Source organism: Anguilla rostrata, chromosome 8, assembly GCF_018555375.3.
Source record: "Anguilla rostrata isolate EN2019 chromosome 8, ASM1855537v3, whole genome shotgun sequence".
Taxonomy (NCBI): Eukaryota; Metazoa; Chordata; class Actinopteri; order Anguilliformes; family Anguillidae; genus Anguilla; species Anguilla rostrata.
Genome location: NC_057940.1, coordinates 26,863,701 through 26,888,793, shown reverse-complemented (window position 1 = coordinate 26,888,793; position 25,093 = coordinate 26,863,701). Strand labels below are relative to the sequence as shown.

The 25,093-nt window shown below is 39.2% G+C and overlaps 1 protein-coding gene and 1 long non-coding RNA gene across 2 annotated transcripts in view; one reads left to right on the top strand and one right to left on the bottom strand.

The window, feature by feature from the left end:
* Nucleotides 1–25,093, bottom strand: part of LOC135261286 (uncharacterized) — a 222,835-nt gene that overhangs the window by 54,421 nt on the left and 143,321 nt on the right. The gene's annotated exons all lie outside the window — the stretch shown is intronic.
* Nucleotides 1–25,093, top strand: part of LOC135261285 (GDNF family receptor alpha-2-like) — a 73,130-nt gene that overhangs the window by 20,015 nt on the left and 28,022 nt on the right. Inside the window, exons 3-4 of the mRNA XM_064347424.1 lie at nt 2,730–2,813; nt 22,590–22,974. Coding sequence (XP_064203494.1) covers nt 2,730–2,813; nt 22,590–22,974 — 469 coding nt within the window. The remainder of the gene's footprint in view (nt 1–2,729; nt 2,814–22,589; nt 22,975–25,093) is intronic.

Sequence of the window (25,093 nt, the reverse complement as noted above, 5' to 3'; positions counted from 1 at the left end):
TGGGGTCTTATAGCACCAAACGTAGCTTACTAAACTGTTTTAGTGAAAAAAAAACAAGAAAAAAAAACGAATATTTGTGTTGGAAATGTTAAGGAAAACGTTGATTGGATACATGCCTATGTGACAGTGTGTCAAGGGTAGTCACTGACATCAACAGAGTCAGTTCTTCCATGATGAACTTCACCAGATTGCACCCTTCTTGTCAAAGCTGGGTTTTTTTTATTGCTAACTACTGGGTTTGTAGCATTGCTAGCCACTGTACAGTAATTGTTGACAATTTTTGTGTTGCTGTTGCTGTTGCTTTACACAGCACAGTTCTATACAACCTTTTACTATCATTGAATTTTATATATTACTAATACATTTTCTCATTTTTTACATATGTTTTTGGCCATGTTAATAATAGGAATGTAGTTCTGAATGATCCCAGTCCAAAACATTAAGATACAAACCCTGTGCGTATCCCACAGATACAGTACAAACTCTCACTGAGCAGAGGTCTGATAACCATAACCATACAGATATTACCATATACCAGTACTTTTTTATAGCCTGCTGTATGAATTTCTAATTTAGCAAACTTCAACGTCCCTGATGCTTCTCCCAGAGCTGATCCACCACAGACATTAACTACATAAATTATGCCATTTCCCAGTTTCCATTCATGTCCTACCACAGAGAATGCAAAGACATTTTCTTTTAAAAACCACTGTGCTGCACAGCTTATTCGGGAGTGTAGTCGCTGAAGGACGCCCTTTTGGTGAATTGGCTCATCAACATGTGTCTGACCTATCAGAAAATTTTGCTAACACAAGCTGATGAAGGCACGCAGGCAGCGGGCCAAGTCCTCTTTAATGAGGCGAGAGTGGGCGTTGCAGGGAATGAAGCCAGTGAGGAGTGATTAAGTGTACTGCATATGCTGGGTGACTGGCCCACTCAAAATACATCTCCGCCAGAATGTCCTGAGACATAATTCACGGAGAGTCCGTGAGGGTAGCCACACGGATGTCATCCACCATCAGATCTCATGGTCGCCCACATTTCTCTGGAATTAAGTGACAAAGCTTTATGGGTGTTGATTCAACCAGACCGCACAGAACGCCATGCTATTCTTTGTGTTAGGAAGAAACACTGATTGCAGCGCTGACCAATCTGCAAACTAAGACTAGTGGGCTAAGAAGCTGTGAGAAGAAACTACAGGGAACAGTTGCATCTTTGATTTCAAGAACAGAGTACTTTTTATTCTTTTTTTTTTGACCAGATTTAGAAGTAAACAATCTGTAGGATGCAAGAAGCCTTCCTAACTGGATTAAGTCACAGTTTTTTTTAGAAAAACTGATAGTGATGATTCTTCTGCAGCTCAGGCATAGATTGTGATATTGTATTATCATATCTGCATATCTTTGATGCATAATAATACCTAGATATGAGATATAGTATGTAAGGTTCTGGATGTGTTTGACAATGCTAATGAAAAAGACTTTGAAGAAAGATACAGTGTTTACCTTGCTGATCCCTTAACTCTTTACTGATGATAAAATCAAATCTAGCTAAACCTTTTTTCAATTCCTTATGCAGATAAGCATAGATTTTTTTTTTCAAATTACTGAAATCAAGAATGTGAAATGTAGTTAATTTCCATGATTTGGAGATTTCCTTTCATACGTTCTTTGTATAACAATAAAACTATATCCACAATCGGCACATGTACACTGCATGCAATTAACTGATGTTTGAAAGTTTAGTTATTTCAGGTAGACAGATTACAATAATGGCATGGCATGTATGGGATGTTTAGGTGTAATAATGCACTTGAGTTTTAACCAGGACAACAGAAATTTTGATATTAATTTACTTGAACATTTTGCTAAAATTATGTAAATCAGTAACAGTAATCAAGAATTGAAAATTATGATTATGATTATGCATTATGAGTGCCCTCTCTGGTTTAATGCTGAAAATATGAATACAGATAATACCATATACCAGTACTTTTTTATACCATGCTGTGTGAATTTCTAATTTAGCAAACTTCAACATCCCTGATGCTCTGTGTAGCTAATTCTCTCAGAGCTGATCCACCACAGCCATAAGCTACATAAACTATGCCATTTCCCCAGTTCCCATTCATGTCCTACCATAGAGAATGCAAAGACATTTTCTTTTTAAAAACCACTGTGCTGCAAAATTTTGATCTCCGCTGATAAATGGCCATCATGCTACAATTCCCCTAGCTGTGGCTCCCTGGAGTGTTCAGGCCAGCAACAATCTCCAAGTAACAGTGGTGGGACTTGGACTCGCTCCTGAACCGGCTATGTTTTTGTTTTTTAGGCTCAAAATGCAAAGCAATTATGCACCAGAGGGTTTTGTCTGAATCAAACAGAATGGCTGTGAATTTTAAATGCTGGATTAGGAAGCCTGAGAGAGGGAGACACAGGGGTATGATGCAGTCAGTTGAGTTCTAATTTGTGATTTTCCTCAAACACTTCAGATTCAGGGTTTGCTTCTCCCAAATCACAGCGAGAACGAAATGTTCTCTCTGAAGCAAATGATCTGACCGTGGCACTTTTAGACGCTGCGTGGTAAAATACATGCAATTACATGTTTACAAAACCAGCTGTGTATTCATATAATACCAAACACGGCGAGGATAGACAAGGATCAAGGGTGATGCAAAGTGGGTGCGCACACTTGTGCATTTTTAACCCCTGTCTTTTCATTGTTTACAGGTGTGGAATTCTATGAAACATCCCCATACGAGCCTGTGACTGTTCGCCTGTCTGATGTTGTTCGTCTGGCTTCAATTATCTCAGGTAAGAGCTGATAAAAATGTGCTTTCTTTACCGTATGTTATGAAAACCCACTTTAATGATGGGCGCAGACACACACACACACACACACACACACACTCACAAACGCACATATACGAACAATAGAAAGCCAAGCATTATTAAGCTTTAGTTTGTCCACAAAGGTATTCACAGTTTAATTGGATACATAGTTATGTTAATAAAAACAAACCTATAACCTTTAACTTTTTATATCTTAATATAATTATTGTGGATTAGTTTAATTAGTTATTGTGGATTCTCAACAAACAAAATTAGAAAAAGCAACACATTACCAAACATCATTACCAAATTCAGTAGAGCAGAGCCATTGCATTGTATATAAAATTATTCTTTGCCCTTTTCCATAAATAAAGCTAATTCAAGTTATACAAAATATTTATGAGGACACTTCACTCAGTGTTTTCCATTTTACTGCAAGGAAAATATTTTTGCACATATTTTAAATTAACAAAAATGTTTTGCAATATAGTACAGTATTGATGGCCTGATGGTCAAATACAACACTTGGATCACTACAGTATAGAGAAAGTGTCACAGTGAGTTCTTTGTAAAATTACTTTCCTTCCTTAATAATCCTTATTTATTGATTTTTTTTCTCGAGTTATATTTTCTATTTTGGTGGTTAATGAACCTTTTTTCTCAGGGGGGGTCAAACTGTATTATAACTTTTGACATTTAATTTCCTGGTTATTACAGAAAACACATTGCTAATTGATGTGGATCTGTTTAATATACACGGCACTGGGGCATTAATGTCACCAAAGCATCAATTAAGCCCCCCTGTGGTTAATGCAGTGAGAGAGAAGGGATCGTAAAATAGGTGAGCTTCGAAGACTATTGACTGGAGAGCCATTAACAGAGTACAGTCACTTGAAATTTCAATCACTTATACACATTCAGTGCTGACATGATTGCCAGAGGATGATATACTTTGATGTTGCTTTGCCCAGAGCTGTATATAGAAGAGATGCCATCTTTGTTCTCAATTGATGCACGGTGCTTTATTCCATATCTTGGGGACAGAACAGTGACTGGGTGCTTTCATCACAATTTTGCATAATCCGTCCTGCCCCGAGTCAAACAGCCTCGCTAGTCTGTGAGTCTGCTAGGTGAATGCAATCCATGAGAGAAGCAGAAATAGCAGACGATGATCCTTCCTGTTTGTTTTGCTGCATGAGTCTGCAGTGTGTCAGACGAGATTTAAAATTTGCTGCAAAAAAAAAAAAAGGCTAGAATGAATTTAAAAATTCACATTCCCCTATCTGCGAGCGCTCTGCAAGGCCGGCCTGCTGAACAGGACAAATCAATTTGGCCACGGAGAGAGAGGAGACGCTCGATGGCGTGCAGCTGTTGAGGTAGCGGGACGCTAACACTGCAGCAGGCGCGCAGCACCGGGGACTGCTCAGCACCGTCAGCAGATAGGACAGGAGTGAAGTGGGGAAGCTGGAGGTTGGGGTAAAGGTGAAGAACACCGGAGCGCATACTTCTCAGATCAGAGGCTCCAGCTGAAAGGGACAACAGGGCACCGGCAGACATGGCTTGGACCTGGGGGGCGCGAGGGGAGGGCGGGTGGGGGTGGGAACGGGACACTGCAGATGCTGTGTGAAATTATATTGGCAGAACAAATTTTTCTACCCTTGGGGGAAAGCTCTGCCAGAGCCCAGACAGCAGGGAATTGTGGGTGCTGTTATTCAGGGCTGGCGGAGCTGGATGTTGCGCTATTCTTTGCTCTGAGGTTCTGTGCCTTGGCATGGCTAGACGAGCAAAAAACGAAAGTCTGTTTTGCAAGAGGTTTTCTTTCCTGTTCTCACACAAGAGGTTGTACAGTATGTTCGCAGGTTGCGGAATGAAGCATTAAGCTCACAGATGAAAGAAGTCGACTGCTCTGTCTTCCTTTAGCTGCTTTGGTCCTGGAATAGAATGTTTTCTCTGACAGAGAAACGGTATCACAGAGGGGGCACATGATATTTTCTGAGCATGAAATATCAATGGCAATGCAAATAAACACAGCCTTCCAGGTGGAATAAGGGCATATATAATGCATATCTGAAAAAGAAAATGTGGGCACTGCTTCTACAATTTGACTGGAAGCTATCTGGCAACACGGAAAGCTATTTTCTTTCCAATTTTCTTACGCACCGTCTCCCCTTTCTTATTATTTAAGACTCTCAATTGGTAATCTGTAGCCTTATATAAGGAAGACAAGGATGAAGCGGAAGGGAATAATTTCACTTCTGACTTTGTTTGTCGTCAATTGCAAATGATTTGCACTGTCTTTTCCAGTGAGGCGTAAATCCTGACACGCACTCCATGAAACGGAAATAGTTCGGCTGGCCTGTACAATTCCAGACAGTAAAATATGTGTTTGCCTGCAAGCAGATGAGACTTTTATTACACGACACAATATTCATTTCATGGGTCATTTCAATAGGCCAGAAAGTTATGATTTCTATGCAAGATTCCAATATTGGGACAATCCTCTGGATATTTGTTTTTTTTCCTCAATGTAATTTTTCTTTCTTTTTTCATTTCACTGTGCTGAGAGGACAAATAATGGTTCAATGATATCTGAAAAGACAACTCTACAGAAATAGACATGGGTTTCAGAGAAATTGTTAAAGACAGCGAAAATATGCCTGGTTTATTTCCAAACTTAAAACATTACATGCGGGCAAGCTCCCACTAAACAGTACCCTCAGAGGTCACAGGATCAAAGATGGAGCTCTCCATCCAATACCGACAAAATGTAGTGCACGTAACAGGGTAAGTACTGTGAAAAACTACCCAGTTTGAGCCTGAAAGCCTTAAATGCCATCTTTTTCTGAATCACCAATTTAGTTTTCTTCTGTGGATTTAATGGAGGATCACAAATCTAACACTGCTACCTATTGTGAGAAGGGTCCATTACATCCTTCCAAAAGTGTGCTTGCTATAGAATATTTCTTTTTTTTTTTGTAAATACACTTCCTGAAGACAGGGCTTTAAATCGAATGCCCCTGATTCGCTCCCATTTCGGCCTATCTCCCGTATTCATATCTGGAGAAAAAGAAAAAAAACAGGCGCACTTGATTTTGATGTGTAAGAAAGTGCCCACAATGACATCATCAAGAAGAGCTGAGAGCATCATATGCCTTCAGCATCCATGGATCTGAGGATGTAATGTGAGGATGTAAAAACTGCGAAGGAAGCTGGAAATCCCATAGAGAGAGGATCGTGGGAAGGCCTCCAAATTGCCTCCTAATTATAATTTAGTTAGTATGATTCAAAAGGGTATGTTCAGTCCAGTGCATTTTCCCTGGCAGACCCCTGCATTTCAATGGCCCTTTTTCTGGCTGCACCTACAGACTGTAACACTAACGGAAAGGATCTGACACACTCTACAAGCGAGTGAAATCTGATGACTGTAAATGATCTTAGAGGGTAGGATAATGGATCTTATGATAATTTGCTTGGCTTTGCAGAGAGAGTGTTTTGTTTACAACACATTCTGAGATGGATAGTCATTCCAGGAAGCTGACCACTACCATCTTCCTTAACATTCTGTAGACCTTAACCCGAAAGAGAATAACACTTTTGTTCTTATTGCGAGCTCTGCCAGAAAACATGAAAGCCCGCTGCCTTCCTGTAACATAGAATCTCATGCAATATTGATGGGGATGCTTAATCAGATTCCACATGGTGTTCTACGGTTACAGACCTGTCTCCAGGAAATATGTGAAAAATGGCTGAGCAGGTTAGCATGTGACCTAGAACGCATGACCTTTCCATAATTACAAGCCCCATTACTTAAGCATTTCTCCGCTTATTTATTTATCGACGGAGGGTATTTGTGTTGTCTCAGTTAAAGCGGGATTAAGAGGGCTGAGAGCAGGATGGGGCGCGGGGTGCCGAACTGAACCCAGGGAGCCGTCCAGCCTCTCATTATTAGCATGTCTGCTCACAGCTCGGAACGTCAGATGCAATTAGACGCACCTGCTTGACGAGACGAGGAGACGGTGAGCCGCCGGTCTGTGACGCGCGCTCGCCACGCTGAGGGCGCTTCGTCGCCGGTCGCGGGGGGGGGGGGGGAGGGGGGGGGGGGGTGGGCCGCGGCGCAAACGAGGGCAATCGTGCAGCAATTCCCTGGGTTTACTCCTCGGAAAATCTGCCTGACCGCCATGCTGGTCGAAGGGCAGGAACCGCCCCGGCAGCATATTGGGCGCTACAGAGGAGGCACGTCGCCATTTATGCCAATGTCACCCTCGCGTTGAATTTGTGCCAGTTCGTCCGTGACGCCAGTTGCCTTCACCGGAGATTTCACCAGCCTCACACGCCCCTGAATTAACCTAAAAATATGATGACCTTGTTTAACGCGGGACACGATATAAGCAGCATTGCTGGTCAGATTGTGAACTTTGAAAACAGGGCAATTTACAGGGCAGGGCTGTTTGCCCCTGGCCTTCAATGGTATTTAGTATTTAGGCTGAACCACTTTGGTACCCCTCTCCCAGGAAGGTGTTAGTGGCTTTGACAAAGCAGTAAAACCTCTGAGATCAGAACTGAGCAACCCTACTATGACTGCAAATGAACCTTTGTCATTTCTTCCTGCTCTCTTGTCTGCAGCAAGTTCGTGCCCTCAATTACATTGAAAGCAAAGCATACACATTAACAAAACACGGTACATAGCTGTCAAAGATTTGTTATAAGATTTCAAAATTGAATGGCAAATATATGTTTTTCATTATTTTTCATTGCTGCATAATCTGTTATCAAGAAGGTGAAAAACAAGAACAAATGGTTGAATTCAGTCCAATGTCATATAATTGTATTGAGGTTTCCCTGAGGAGTTAAAAAATAAAAGCGATTGGGATAAATGCCCATCTCAACTGATTTTGGTATGAATATCTTTTTAAAACTTATAATTCACTGGCCTGTTTCAGCAGCAAATCACTTTCTATTATACCACAGCGGTGATTCTGTTTTATTAGAAGGTCACACCCAGTCAAACAGTGCACAGCTGAAATAGGCCTGTTGTATTCATAATACTTAAAGTCATGGAAGCCTCGTTTTGGCTTCGTAGAGACTCATTAATGCCATGAAGAAGTAATTAACGAGCTAATTCTTTGGGTGTGACCTCAATTTGTGTTACATAATTGAATGTGAGGTACAAAATGTACTCATTTAAAGTCTTTTCCTCATATTTGAATAAGCATGGCATTTTTAAACCCTGTTTCAGACAATAATTATAGCTTGGGAGAAAATTAAACCTTAATGGCTGTTGTAAATGAGAAATAATGCATTATCAGTTTAAATGTTTCCTCCAAAATGATGTTTGTTACATAAAAGAGTTTGCATTAAGCAAAGTGAAATTATGAACACTATGTTGTAAAAAGAATATTTTTTAGACATTACTTTTCTGCAAAGTTTTAAACTATGCTTTTTTAGGCTGTCTAACTATTTTAACATGGTTAGTGTTTAAATGCATAGGAATAGTCAGTTCTGTTTCAGACATGTTACATCACAGATACCCTGAGCTTGTCATAAACAGCAAAACTACTATTGTAATTTAGACAAATATCACCATGTATCTAGTAGTGAAGCAAATGGCATGCATTTCTTTCTCTGGTGCTACTAGACAGTTCTTGATTTTAGTCCTGATTATTAATGTAGTTACATTCAAACTGCCAATATTTATGTATGTAAGGTTTTACAATGCATACTGTAAGACATTATTAATGATAGCAGCAGGAAAATCTCACCTTATATTCTTATACCATATTTTTGCCTATACCTTATATCCTTTTAACAATAAGTAGTGATGACGAGTACTTGGGAAGCTCCAAACAATATTTTCTTATTTAATGGAATCATTTACACTATCTGCCGTTCTAGTTTGCCAGACACATTAACAGGGTGGCTAGATTAATATCCAGATGGTCCAGCATAAGTAATCAATGGACTTCCTTTTCTCCTCTGTCATTTGTATCTTGCTGGTTATGACATGATCTATGCTCTTTTGATCTTTTCTCACTGCTCGAAATGTATTCTTCCCTGTGAATCCTTCGTACTGTATGAGGGGTGTGTTCAATCGGAACGCCATTGTGCTTTCCTTTAACTGAATAACAGATTTACGTTGTTCCTACATTCCTAATAGTTCGCCATTCATTTTACTCCCTACCAATCGCCAAAGTATGGGTAAGAACAAGAAAAAAAACATGTCCATACATTAGATGACATTAATGGCAGAGCTGCACAGTGTTTAGATTGAATCTGGGCCTCAGTGTACTTGTAGTTTATGTGCAGTCTGCTCAGACTGCTTATTCAGAGAGAAATGAAAAGTAAGTGGATAATACATTGACTGTTAAATGGAAATGGAACATGACAAAGAAATGAAGCTCTGTGGCACGTGGCGGTCCCTGAGAACCTGAGAAATAGTTTATAATCGATTAAAAAGAGACTAAAGACAGAGTGTAAAAAGATCAATGACGTGGCGCAGACTCTGTGAATGCTTTTGCGCCATGTAATTTTACTTTAAACACAGCTGAATTAAAAAAAAATAATAATAATTTTCCTGCTGTGTCCCAGAGCTCGTAGTGTTTCACAGGTTGAATACCTGATTGGAGTGCCAAAGCTTTATTAGCACTCTGTTTCAAGAGTCAGAATAATTGATAGTGTTTGTGAGAAAATGCCTACAGGCAAACAGGTGAAGTAATTCTGCAGCTGCTTTCTAAAATATCCTGGTCCTTCAGTTTCGTGGAGAGCAAAATTTATGAATGTCTGCCCTTTATCCTGATACCATAGCATTTCCAGAATGTTCCATCTCCTGTGTTGGATGACAAGAGTTGAGCACACTTTGTCTGAGGAGAGCAGGGAAATGAAAAGTTGCAGAATCTCTGTAAATTTAACAACTGTATGTTTGCTTGTGGGAGATAAGGATAAAACTGAGGGGGGGCACATAAATCTCTAAAAGCACTGTAGTATGACAAAACAATTGTATTTCTGAAGAGCTTTAGAAATACAAGGATGGCTCCTGAGCGCTAACAAATAAATGAAAAACAATCTCCAAGCCCAGCAGATTAATTCCCTTCCATTTACTTTCTTTCAGTCACATCGCACACACCCCCCCACCCCCCACCCTACTCCCCCACCCCCTTAAAGAAAGCACCTTTTTTTCAAACAATTGATGGGGCAAATCCTGATGTCACAGGTGGAATCCCATTGGGCTCAGGCAGTGTTAATAAGCTTGGGTGAGTCTACTGTAGTTGTGAAAAGGGGTCAATGTAAGTGTCAGAACAGAGGTCTTTGTGTTGCTTTATCAGTTAGAGCTCGAGCCCCTCTCCCCCCTCTCCCCCCCCCCCCTTTCAAATCCCCTACCTATCAGATCTGTTGGCATGTACATTCCAATTAATTTTCCAGAACACTCTCTACCAGGTTGGAAAAAAGGAACTGGCCATGTTCAGTATGGGCCATATGTTTTAATTAATGAACTAACCTCCATAGCCCATAGTATGCAGTATATAAAAGAACATAAAAATAATATGTATAGTGTTTGTGCATGAGTTTATGAGTTCCTTGTTTACTGTGCTTTAGTCAGTGTTACACTTGTGGTTATTTAACCTGGAACTGTATGGCCATTCTGTGTCCTCCTGGGACTCTTAATGAGACTCGGTTCCCTCAAGCAGCTTCTCAAATTGCTGTTTCCTTCTTTTTTAATAACACCCTCCCTTTATGCAGTCAGCAATTTTGGGCGCCGCAATATTCATAAGATATTTTGATGATACGGTCATAATTTATTCATGCATTCAGAATGAAATGAGGTATCTCTGATGTACAGCAAGCTGAATTTATAGGCTTGATCAAAACTATCTGTTGGGAAGACCTGACTTACACTAGTCGGCAGTCTCTCTGTCTCATTACAAGAAAGAAATTGAGTTATGCCGCATAAACATTCAAATTTAGATTTTCGTCATTGTGGAAGTCAGGAATAGTAAAATAAACCAAGCCACTGTGACCAATGTATTCCAAATAGATGAATAAATAAATATGCTGATATTCTGTGCTCGATAAAAATGATATGCAAACACACTGCATACCAATTTAATAAGGACTGTGAGCACAGAGTGTAGCGGAATCCCTGTTGCTGCATCGAGGTCCATCCTGCTCGTGTTAGCTACTGAGCGCACTATTTATTTATTTATTTATTTTATTTTATTCTCCTCTTGTGGGATTTGGTATATCCCAGGTGGCACTCTTAATCTCTGCCTCTGGCTTCATTACTTCTTCTGCTTTCTCTGCCCTCTTCTCATTGGCTCTCTAAAAGTCTGTCCTTCTGTACATACTGTTATGGCAGTGTATCACTGAAAGGGCTTCCTAATGCTATGAAGGCATTTGCCAGTTTTGGGGATTGCAAAATCTTTCTGACAAATGGAAGTAGTTTCCACTGGTCCAGCTCTTGCCATAGCACTGTACTGCCAAGAAAGAGTGAAATTTGCATCAGTTTTCTTCCATCCAAAGATAAAACAAAGCACGCCTGTACAAGTAACACAGCCATTCAGACACAAAAATAAATTCCCATGAGAAACCTTGATCTTTTCCACAAGTGTTTTCTGTTTTGCCTAAGACTGCAAAAGGTAGCATGCACATACACCGATCAGCCACAACATTAAAACCCCCGAGGTCATGCCATAGCTACCTAGCTATATAGTTAGTACAGTTGCGCCGTGGGTCTGGACAGTTTCGTGCTTGTTTTTTGCTTGGTTGCCATAATGATTCCATGAATGAGTGGATTTCTAGCTTTGTTTTACTGTGTGTAAGACAAAGTTCTGAATTAACTGTATACTTTGTTTTTCATTCCTCTGAATACCTTTGTTTATCTGAATGTCCTTTTGAATGAGAATAGAAATTGCATATGAAACTGTGAATCGGATGCCTATACAAGCTGTTTCAAATCCTCAAAGACAAGGTCAAGTATTATTATGTGTGATCAAACACAACACTTATTATAAAAACCTATTTTGCATCACAGATACACAATTTTAAATATAGTATCTATCATAGGTTACAACTTCCATGTGGTGCTGCAAAGTAGCAGTACATGAATGCCTTGTTCACAGTGCAACATTCCACTAAGAAGCTATTCTCGTAGGTATGAAACAAGCCATTTTTGGTTGCATTTCTTTTCTCAGTATGTATTAACTGAAAAGAGTACAGGGGGTTAGATGTAATTAGAACACTGCCGCAGCTGATACATGAGGCCGTGTGACGTGATTGCTGGAAGATGGAGCTATATGCACTCTACCAATCCCTGCAATAATTGCAGTATCTTGCAATTTTATAAAGCCACTATATTTCTGCATATAATGATCAAATCAGAAGAATGTTTTCAAATAAACCTAATCACAATTCTTGCATGAAATGGTCCAATTCATAGTCATTATTGTTGACCGCTGTCCAGTGAAATCGTACATGGACAAACGCACTTCCTTTCAGGAAAAACGTTCACTATCACACTGACCACGCTGGCATGAAGAACGCAAACTGTTCTCACTTGCCAACCAAAATTACATGTAAGGGTCTTGCAAAACAGTGCCCCAATATTTTGCATTATGGTGGGGGTACATTATATTGTACTCTGAGCAGTACTCTATGAATATGAATGCAAGTCTTCACTCAACTACCAATTTGCCACTGCGAAACACAAAGAATGGCTGTGGATTCTCACTCAAACAGCTCAAGAAGACAAAAGGCTGCAGCATAAAAATCAAAGGCAATTGCTAAAAGATTAAGTGCATGCTGAAATAATCAGTCTTTGGGTATTTAAGTGCAGTATAAAAACCCAACATTAAAAGAACAGATGAGAGATATGGAGGTGTGTCAAGGTATCACACATTTTTTTAAATGCCACTGTAAATTCAGTCATTTTGGGCTGCAATAATCACATAAATCCTTGCAAAATCCTGGTGGAAATGCTTTCATGTATACATGCAGACCTGTAATGAAAGTACTCACACAAGATGTAAAAATGATAAAGCAGATACGGTGAATCTCTATCCAGACATAACAATGCACTAATTGGATATTTATTAAATATTGAATATAGGTATTTAACAGGATGTCTTTCTTTGTTTTTCCATAAGAAAGCAGACACTAGGTAATGAAGAAGGAAAATGTCGAGGAAATGCTGGAGATGTGCCTTGAGATACAGTCTGTTTAACAAGCGGTCTCATCACAGGCCAGATTCAATCATAACTTGGCACACTCGCTGATTGCGCATAACACGCTAAGCCAAAGCTGCCTCATGACTTTGGCGTGATACATGAAAGGTAAATGGGTATAAAGTGAAAATGTGGCTACAGAGAGGGTCCTAATCCTGATTCAGCCTTAGCCAGAAGCACCTAAATCCACAATGTGTGTGGATTCTTAGTGCCTGAATCCGTGTCCTTGGGCTATGCAACAAAAGAAGCACATGAAAGTTTTAAGGGGATGTCTTATTACTGTGTAAAATATTTCTGCAATTGTAAAAAATAAAGAATTGCAATAAAAAAATCTTTATATTAACCCAGGAAAGCCACCAATGAGACGCTATGAGATTTCCAAATTAGATTGAATAAGTAACCAGAAAACCATTGTCATCGTAATGAATTTTTGCACATTAGATGCTGCATGTGTTTTCCAGCATGCTGTATGCAGTAGGCTCCCATTATGAATTTGAATTTGGAATCGCTATCACAGCAATATTAATTGAGAACATCAAAAAATAATTGACACATAGCTCTCGGCAGGCAGTCTCCCTTCATTACAAGTCTCATTAGATCTCCCAGTGAAATTTCCAGTTCTGGTTTTAAGCAGTAAAATGTACCTGTAAGTATGTTGTTTATCTTATTTTTAGATAAATATTGTCCACATTTACTTGCAGGAGCGGTTTTGTTCATGATGGAGTGATTTTGGATTGGCTAAGACAACTAATTGTCCATGCATGCACGCTTTAATCATCTATGACCCTGGCGTACAGCCAAAAACATGAACACTGCTTGCTCCCTAATCCTTTCTAAGTGTTCTCCTATATGCCTGTAACTTGCCAATCTGGAAATGTATTTGCGATGCATACTAAATTAGCATCATCGGTCAGCTCGGATGTATAATTTCCTTGGACGTGCTATATAGGGGCAAATTCAAAATGACTGCTTGCTAGAATTTACTCTTCCAAGCATTAGTTAGTCCCCGAAGAACTATTAAGTCAGTGTCCTCCTAAAAGTCCTATTCAAGATTCCTATTTGAATAAGAATGTATAACAATAGCGTGACTTCAAAATTACTTCTACATTGTATTTGATTACAATGCACTGTGGCAGCTCACTGCTTTCAGCTTTATCTCTTGGATATGGAAATTAGATTTTTAAACAGCTGATATGATTTTTTTCCTCCCTATTTTCGTAGGTCATTCCAGACACTTCAAAACATGTAAAACAACTGGCATTTTTCTGCCCTTTCCTTTTACATGTCTATGATAAAGCTGTTTGAGACATTGCTTCCATAAATACAAATAATGTGCTACGTGATTATTATTATTATTATTATTATGGCGCTTCTGATTTTGGAACAAAAACATATTGCAAGTAATTTTTGTTACTGTGCAAATGATTTTTGTTCGAAACTTTTGACACAAATCTGATTCTATAGCAGAGCAGCGGTAAGCAATTTATCCATGACTTCTTCTCAATGGTCAAACTACCTCACTTTGATGTAACGACTATCCCCAACTGACTGAAAGTGACATAGTGCTGACGTCAGCCCTATGTAGCTGTTCTCAGTGTGCTCTCTGGGAAGGCTTACTGTACATGTTTTACAGTAAAGCAATGTGTGGCTTTTGACTATTCCACCATCACTAAAAAGAGAGTGGGTGGCGGATCCTTCTCAATTACAGCCCCCACATGTGGAATAGTCTACCTACTGATGTCTGGGAATCAGAAACAGTCCCAATTTAGTCTGTACTCATAACACAACTATGCAGCCCGCCCTACACTTAAATAACCATGGTGGTCTTAATAAATCTGGGGAATAGAGTGAACTGTTCTCTTTTAAATACTCTCAGTACTTTGTATTTGATTATGATTTTTATTTGCTTGTTTGTTCTACATTATGTTCTTAGTCCTTTTCATAATTGCTTATTCATGTCTGTTTTTACCCGTTACGTTGTAAAGTGTGTTGAAACCTTGTTGTGAAAGGCACTTTTAACTGAAATAAATGTGAACCTTAGAACTTGGCTACCAGTACCTGTGCATGCAGTACTTATGAACAGACAGTGTTTTGGCAGCAGAGGGAAAAAAGTGAGGTACTTCAATTTGAAGCACACGTTTAACTAGGTCACCTGCTGAGTGGATTTACTGTATGTTTAAGGTTGATGGAGGTATGCGCTCCTCTAGTTCATAATGCATTGTGTCACAGGGCGAAAAGGAGAAGAGGTTTTAGAGTAACAGCAACAGACATAACCTACCCCTTTTCATTTCATTCCAAACATCATGAGAATCCGTCTTATGTTTCCTTGCACATAAATTGCCAGCTCATCAGAAGGGCTTAGTGAGTTCCAAGGTATTTTTTTTCTGCTTTGACCAACAATAGCACAGCCCTCAGAGAATAGTTTTTTTTTTACTTGCTTGCTTGCTTGCTTATTTTCTTTTCATTTTGAACCCCTGGTGCCTGTAATTGGCGGCATGAGCCCCCTGGAGTGATTATGGATCTGTTCTTCATCACTTTGAGCTCAGGGGATTCGGGACTACTGCCCATGCTCAGAACTGTCCCTGTTTTTCTTGGGGGGAGGGGGGTGGTGTCAATGCTTACACAAAGCCCCAAAGCTGTCTACATAGTCGTGCCTCCTACCTGTTTGATGTCCTTCATTCTCTGTGTGTGTCTATGTATCTCTGCGGGGTTCAACAGCAGTCTTTAGGAATGCCCCATTCACAAAACGGCCATCTTTTTTCTTTACTTTATTTCTCTGCATAAATAGCCCTCTCACTGGAGTACAGGTGCAAAGGGAATCCTAAACTCAAATCCAAAAACCACTTAGTTCTTCAAGCGCATTTCTCCCTCAGCACAGACCCTCAGTTCTCCAGCAAAAAAAAAAAAAGTCAACAGTAAAGTGTTGGGAGTGTTTACTCTTTAGTTCTCCTGGGCCTACCCTGAGTCTAATTTTGTGGACTGTCCACTGCATTGCATTGTATTTAGACTTAAACAATGGCCACTGTGTGATGATCCTCTACAAACCTTGTGGTTCCACTTCTCTGTGAGTAAAGAGAAATATTCCAGAAGCTTCATACTCATCTATGGGATCAACTGGGATCAGATGTGTTAAAAAGTGATTAAAAGTGGCTTTGCAATATAAAATATTCTACTAAAACTGCGTTCAGCCCCTACCTGTCGAACTTACCAGAATGTGTTTTGCTAAAAATAAACAAAAAAAACAATTGTACCAAAGCTACTACTTCTAATCAGTCATGATTTTGCATATGTGAGGCTCCAATTAGAGATGGCAAATATTAGAGATACTCAACTATTATCGTAGTATAACACAACCAATAACAATCTGCCTCTCCTCTCTTCCTCTTCTGTACATGCACTGGGTTTGCAAAGCGTAATGGCCTAATGGACCGAACACATTTTATTTCCAACCCACACTTAATATTTCACTTCACCCCAATTAACACTGGTTAAAAGTAAGCAGTACTAATAAGAGTGATTGACACTTCTATGCAGGGCAGCATAACATGGCAGTGTTTCCCACAGGTTGAGAATTTATTTGTGGCGGTCGACTTCGTGTACGTGGGGCGTTGTTTGTAGTCTACTGTTTAAATTTGAATTGTACTGTAACTATTAAGAGGTTATTAAATTTTGCTGCGCAGACAGAGTTCACATTTTGTATTTGGGAACTTTATTTATTTATTTATTTATTTATATTTTGCATCAGGGCAATTTTTTTTAATGAATTTATTTTTACTTTGGCCATGTCTCCAGATGGAAATGAAGTCTGTGATAACTTTGCAGTCTTGTTTAGGGATGAGGACATATTCTTTTGAAGAAACAATGCATAACAACGGCTAAATTTTACCGATTTTGTAAAAACGTAAAATATTTTGTTACCTGGCACAAATACGGTCGTACAACTGTCCTTCTAATTATGTTCGCGTTCAAGTACTGTCCTCCCCACTGTCCTTCTCTACATACACTGGCTACGAGAGGGAGGGGGGAGGGCCAGCTCACGTACCGAAATGAGGGTCGGCTGTATGTCAGTTTGACATTTAAAAGAAAAAAGAAACAAGACCAGGTTAAAACCTAGTATATGGCTGGACCAAACAGGCCGACGTCACAGACATGTGCGGTGTAACTTTATCACTCAGTCAGTCAGTCAGTCAGTCAGTCATGGGTCATGGGTCATGGATCAGATGCAATGGTATTTGTGGACAGTGGCATGCTAAGAAGCAGAAAGGCGTTACTTTCAGCACATTTTAAACATTATTGTGTACAAAGCTTCTGAGCAATTAGCAGGCCGTTGAGATTTTGCTGTCGGTATTCGTAGACACTTACACTGCAGCTTCATTTCATTGGAAAAAGATTCATTGCTACAATATGCAGTGATAAGGCACACAAGGGACTAATCCATGTGGGCAGCAGCTTCATCTAATCACACTCCAAGTTTGATTAAAAAAGGAAAAGAACATTAGCCTGTGCACTTATCTAGTGCATCAATATCTAAACACTTTTAATGGTCACAGACTTCAGCGTGTGCATCCATCTTGTAGCTGATATTTGGCACAGAAGATCTGCTTATGCATCATTTTCTATGGTCAGGATAATGTTCTTTCCTGCTAGCGAACACTCTTGACACCTTGTTAGATGGCTAGTAATCTGACAAGCTTATCTTCGGGACAAAGTTGCTAGTGAATTTACTTTGAAATGTTTGTGATTCTTCTGCACACAATGTAAACACCATGTACATTTACTGCACTAAAAAATGAGGATACTGATAGCCTTTTAGAAAATTGAGTTAAATAATTTGGTTCAAGTAAAGACTATTCAAATATTACATTAATGATACCTTCTTCATTGATGGCAAAATTCAAAATAAATGAGTTTAATTTTTGTTCAGCAAATTTAAATTTTACATTGATATTCTACATTCACTGATATTAATGTCTTCCATTTTGTGAATATATAACCAAGTCCTTCCCAGCCAGTAAGTGTTTGACCCAACACAGAATGTTTTCTTGTAAGTTTAAATAAGGTTTTTTTGATTGGCAGCACTAACCCACATCAGGTTGTATAAGTTGAGCACCTCTCCATCACATGAACAAACCTACTCATTAATCCCTTTCATTGAAAACCCATAAATAATACATCTAGCAATACCCAACCAGCATGCCACATGGGTGAATTTAGTATACAGTGCTATCATCATTTTCATATTGAATTAACCTACAGCAAGTTAATTTTGTAAATTGAAGAAAGCAAATTTGGGCAGCTTAAACAGTTCAAGTCAAAGCCACCTAATTAAAAATATAAAAAAAGAAGGCTAACTTACTGTAAGAAATTATGACTTAAATTTGATGAGTATGTTTACTTTTTCACCTTAAACAATACAGAGCACTGAACTAAAATGAGTGAGATGAACAAATTGTTTAAAATTGTTTATTATATGTTATATATATTTTTTTAAGTCAGGTCAGTTTTTTTTTAGATGTACAGTGCTGATGGATGAGACCTGTCACAGAGAGATTAATAAATTCCAATGACAGGGATGAAGTATTCTAAACTGTTATTGCTTTTGGTGTCGCGTTTTTGCATTGCATTTAAAATAAGTATCTGCTAGCGAGAAAGGTTAATACTTTGAATATTCCTAGTTTTTCACAAAAGGCTGGACGACATATGATACTATTATTGTCGCAATCCACTCTCCCTGAAATATAATTATATTCACACAAAGACCCATTCAGTTTCACATAAAATGGTCCAGTTATGCTATTTTTGGACAAATGAAAATATAATTTTCTTCATTCTTGAACTTTATTAATCATCTCCTGGCATACCAGGGCTTACTGGTGTTATTTATACTGTCCCCTTGACATATATTTCCCTTAAGTTGTTGTTTATGTATTCAAATCACACCCACACTATTACAAGTCCCTTTGACCTCCAGACGGCGGGTGGTGTTTTATGTACATACTTAACAACCAATTTCACACCTCATTTACGACCTCTGCTGCTCTCGTGGTGAACACGAGGCTGAGAAGATAGCAGCCCACAAACAGAAACCTGCTTTATTTTGGAATAGTAGGATGTAATTCCTGAACATTATGCAACACTTTACTCGGCGTGGATATTCTCAAAACTATGACTTCGATATGCGTTGATGCCACTGTTTAATATAACTACCGCAGTGGCCAATCATATTTCCAGTGTAAGCATTTTTTTTAACCAGTCGGTGAGTTGGTTATATTCTGCATGAATGATGAAGACCTTGTCATTATTGTAGCATTTAATGCACAGGACAATTCAACAGACATGTCTTAAGTTATGGCCATGCCGCAGATGAGGTATTACCAGGTACTGTACTTCCACTAACCGGGGAGTGTACATTGAAAGGCAATATGCTTCATGCACTAAGGGTAGTAAAATACATTTCTGTGGAAGTAAATCAATAACTCCAGGTAGTTGCTTTTGCTTATGCTGCATTACATAAAGGCAGATCCACTTACTCAATGGCAGAAACATAAGCTGTGAAACGGGCTATAAACCGACATGGCCAAGAAAGCAACTCCAACCCTCCAACCCATTGTGTGGTGTACTACGGTAATTCTTCTCTAAATGTATTGTCCGGTTATCAGCAAAGCTGTTCCTTTGAATTGGATCCAAATCGCATGCCTGCCACATTTACAGTATATGTAGTCTTGGAAGTATGACTTAAGTATTCAGGTTGGATGTTGCATTGCCATAGATACTGCCATGGCACTTTCCCTAATGCATTACCAATTAAGGCAAACGACTGAGTGACTCATTGCAGTGCAGTGCAGATGTATTCACTGGACACAATTTCATTTGAATATTACCACACCAAGTTTCAGAAGCATATTTCATAATTACAGAGTTTGAATGCATGCTGAGCTGACATACTGTGAGACTGCAAGACATTTTCATTGACTAAATTCATTGCATGGTTTTGTCAAAGTCATTACAAACTAGAAGGGTTGATGCAAACTTTGCATCTTCAAGTTAATTATATAAAACTACAACTTATGTCAGAGACTTCTTTTTCATTAATTAACATTTGAGTTTTCTGAAAGAAAGAGAACTTTTTTGCAGAAGACTTAATTATTCAACCTTTCGAGTAATCATGTTGCTAATCATTGTACCTTAAATGTATGTTTTCAGCATTCAGCTCTTTGTCAGATTCCTGATGTACATTAGCTACAAAGGCTTGAAGTTTTAAACAGCGTAGTTGTCGTTAAAATGATATTAGACTTTATTCCATTTTTCCAAGTACAAAGCACCAATTAGTACCCGACAGCTGCTAATGAACATGAAACTCATAAAAAGTACAATTTCCACAAGCTTAATCAACTATATAAACATAGTTTAATTACACTCGTAAAATACGGAATGGAGTTGAATGAGCATAAAATGTCTAAAATCCTCTTATTAGATTATAATACATGTTTACAAGATCATTGATTACATAATTGTCTGCAATGCCAGATGGTTTCTCAGACAGTACAGCAACGCAATGATGACAGAAGAAGTCTTCTGCTGGTTTGTACACCTGTATGGGATTCACTAAGAATGAAACTAAGAATGAGACTGCATATTACCTTAACTGACATTTCTTAACTTCACAAGCAGACAGTTCCATCCAATTCCTTGAATTGTTTTTGGTTCATTTTAATGACACTGTTAACCAAAAACAAAAAAAGTACTGTTTGCAATACGTGGTGAATTTTTTTTTAATTTTACCAAAGAATAAAATATAGAATACTGAAATCCAGAAGGGAAAAAAAAGACAAGTGCAAGACAATGGACATAACACCTCCCCATGGGAAAGGTTTTATGTGTTGAATTAGGTCACACAATATTAACACTTTGGGTATCAGACTATTGATCAATGAGAGCTGTGAAGAAGGTGGGATTGGTGTACTTTTTTAAATATCTTGTCTGGGGATGCATGAAAAAATCTTTCCAATGTCAGTATATACTTTATGATAACATGAAGAATTACAGTTTTAGCTTCATAAAGACAAGCAAACAAATATAAATTGTCAAAAGATTTTTGTGAGCTCATTATGTTAACATAATTGTATTAGTGAACTTAGGAGACGGGGGTCACACTGTGTTTAAAGTGTCCACTTGCATTCTTAAAAAACCTTGTATACAACTTGGTTTCTCTGCATAATTTCTCAAACTTTAAACTCAAACAGGATATTGATCTCTTATTGTGATTGTTACCATAGCAGCAAATCAAATAACTATATTGCTAGCTTAAGGGAACTTTAATGATGTCTCCAGAGGCCTCACAATAACAGCAATGGCGTTTCACTCTCCTAGCATGGAAATAAAATGTGTTTCCAATGTAGAATATAATAGTTGAAGCCCATATATCCCTTTTTGATTGATCAGTAGTGAAATATGGTCTTGGGAACACACAATTTGTGTCACAGAAGTTAACACTTCTGTAACGGTGCACCTCGGCAACCTATGCATCAGTAATTCCATACCTATATGAAACTCTGCAGTGGGGCTTTCTTCTCCACATCCCTGTAAAACCATCTGTCTTCGAAGTTAAATCAATCCTCTCATGGTTTTATTAGTTGCATTCTCTATAGATTTCCTGCACATGAATATAGACTCACCCACCAAGGTCAGAAAAGACACACGGTCTACAGATTGCTCTTAACCTTCGCAAAATTCAAAAAAATAGCTTTTCCTCTGTGGAAATATAATGATGCTTCCTCATTGCAGTCAGCCATCTTAGAGCATGAAAATGCCTATGTAACACGTTTAACTGCACAACATGCCTTACATTTGTCTTTGTATTTACAAACGCAGAGCATTTAAGGAGAGAAGAAAGAGTTCTTAGATTTGTTCTCTAGTTAATCACAGCTCATTTTCTCTACCTTCTGTAATAAGATATTACTTTATTTGGAAGGGGAAAAGAAATTGAAGAAAATTATAGCACTTCAGTAGCTTTTTATGAGCTCTTGATTGCACAGAGGACATCTGTCTACTTCTATTTCATGTTTTCTACTCCGTGCTCTGTTGTATGTATCTACTGTTTTTTGTATGCAGTCTCTTTCAGTTAGTGGGGTGAGAGGCCAGTTGAAGATCACCCACTACTGTTTTGCACTCTCACCTGTCCTCAATACACTCCATTCTTTACCCAAAGCCAGACTGAACTAAAGATTCAATAAGAAGCTTTGATCAGATACATATTTAATTTAGCTACATGACTGTTGGCAACGGATGCAATTCAAGAGCTGGCGGCCAAATATCTGAAATTCACAAATCTATTGCAAACAGATTGCACATGCACAATATTTTTTTCTAAAAAAGCCAAACTCCCGACCCAGAAGGGAGAGCGGTGAAAACAAATGGCAGTGTGCCAAGACTTTTCTGTGTTATAATTTTTAAATCTCATTGTCTCGGTCTGTGTAGGACTTTGATGTGCCTCTAACTGGGGCAGTTATAGACTCTCTCACATCTCGATCTTCCCCTTCGGCAGGAATGGACTCAGCCACCGTGAGGGCGAACCACTGCTCGGACTCGGGGAAGCTCTGCAACCCCTGCCTGGACGCGGCCAAGGCGTGCAACCTGAACGACACCTGCAAGAAGCTGCGCTCCACCTACATCGCCACCTGCAACCGGGGCTCCAACCTGCTGATGCCCACCGAGCCGTGCAACCGCAAGCGCTGCCACAAGGCCCTGCGGCAGTTCTTCGACCGCGTCCAGACCGACTACAGCTACCGGCTGCTCTTCTGCTCCTGCCGGGACAAAGCCTGCGCGGAGCGGAGGCGGCAGACCATCGTCCCCTCGTGCGCCTACGAGGAGAAGGTCAAGCCCAACTGCCTGGAGCTGAGGAACACCTGCCGCTTGGACCCCTTCTGCAGGTAAGCAGATTACGGAGACGGGGGGCGTGCCGGAGATTGTGTTTGTGTGTGTGCGTGCGCCTGCGCGAGAGAGCGTGTGTATACCTGAGCAGGGCAGAGATGACAGATTTTTGTACTCTTATCAGCAGCAGGACCCGGAGCGCATCACCTTGAACACGGAGAACGATTAGAGCCCCCGCTATTGATTGCGATAGAAGAGGTCTTATTCATCACTCCCCGTTTGGGCTTATTTTAATTGGGTGAACTGAGTCAGACAGGAGCGTTGCATTTTTAATGAATGATAAAAAGCCAAGGTCAATAACGTTTCATTAGCGATACATCGGAGGACATGGTGTCAATCTAATTCAGTGAGCGGACATACCATTTAATTCATTACCGTAGCGCACAGTGACAAATAAGAAAGGGGGCATTATTGTTTTAAATGGAGGTGGTCTTTAAAGTGACTTTGAAAGGGGCAACTTTGAAAGAGGGACCTCTCCAAATGCAGTTACTTTGTCCACAAAATTTATTTATTTATTTATTTATTCATTTTTATATATATTTGGCACCCAATGCAAGGCTAGTATACCCAGGTCCCACCCCAATTTGTAATGGCCAAATGTCTGAAACCGCCATTTGCGTGTTGTCCCATGGAGTTACCTGACACAGTTGGCACTGGCACAGTCCAAATTTGATCGGAGGTCATAGTGTGACCAAAAGAGCCATCCAGGAGTCCCCAAATAATAAGACACAGAATCATCTGTATCATGTGAACTGCTTTGAAATACTAGATTAAATGTAAAATGCTTATATTTACATGACTTCATAATGCATCTCAGTTACCGTAGGTACTAGAGATCACACTTAGAATTTTGTTGTTTGTGCTTTACAGCAGGAAAATAAACACTTGAAAGTAGTGTTTATCTGGAAGACTTTACAACAGCATCCATTTACATTTTTCTCTTCAAATGATTAAATATAGTTTAAATTAGCTATAACTATATAAGCTTTGCTATTTTACGTGGAATTACCTGTATTAAAAGTAAGTGTGCATTGGCAGAAAAGGAGGAAGTTTTCAGCAAGCAGCCTGCATTCCTGGCTGAGGTTTATTATGCAGCCTTGTAACTTTGCCAGGAAATTAATTGCAGACGCTCAGAGAAAGCTCGCAATTAGAAAGAAAGAATGAAGACTGGCTGCTTAATTGAGGGGACAGTGCTCAATTAGGCTGAACGGCACATTAGTAGATCACTTTTACTGTGTTTCAATTTAATTTAATGGGGCACCCTTCAATTAACACCTGCTCCGCCATGACTTGCCTTGTGTCGTCCATGGTTTTGGGAGAGACGCAGCGAATACTACATTTATATCTTGTGAACACAGCACCTTCTACCTTGCAGCAGCCCTGCAGAGACCACGAGGAGCATAGATCAAGCTGTGCACCAGACAGAAATGTATGTCATAGTAAATGACCATGAAAGGGGATTCTTTTTTAACCTTTGAGAAAAGCACGATTTCATGGCTCTTTTACAGTTGTGTGCAAATTTGTATTCCGGTTTAACAGTGTGTAAAGTGTCATTTTCACGGATTATCCTTGCAGCTGTCTTACATGCAGCTTTTGTGATATTCTGTAGATACTCATTTAAGGAAGATTTTATTAAAATGGGCCAATATTTTAAGTGTTGCTGTCACTTATCGTACCATTTCACAAGAATGAATTAACATGGAGAACTGAGCTATATTTTTGATAATAAAGTATGTCATATTCATAATGTCATGGTCTCCCACAGTCAAGTATTCTTCTATACTACTTATATCCCCCCCGGCATTTTGCACATATCACCATATTAGTATGAACAAGTGATTCAGCTAATAGAGCGAATCCACAGAATCCATACTGTATAATGAGATAGTCATGCAAACATTTTGAGGAATTAATAAATAATTTGCATCCCTAATCACTGCTGTAATCAAACAAATTAAAATCCAACCAGAGACGCTATGACGCATGAACAAATATTAAAGGGACTTTTATATTATAGAAAGAGCTCTGTGTCCTCATGATAAACATTTGTGTGTATGTACACACACAAACACACACACACACACACATACACACACACACGTATATATATATATATAT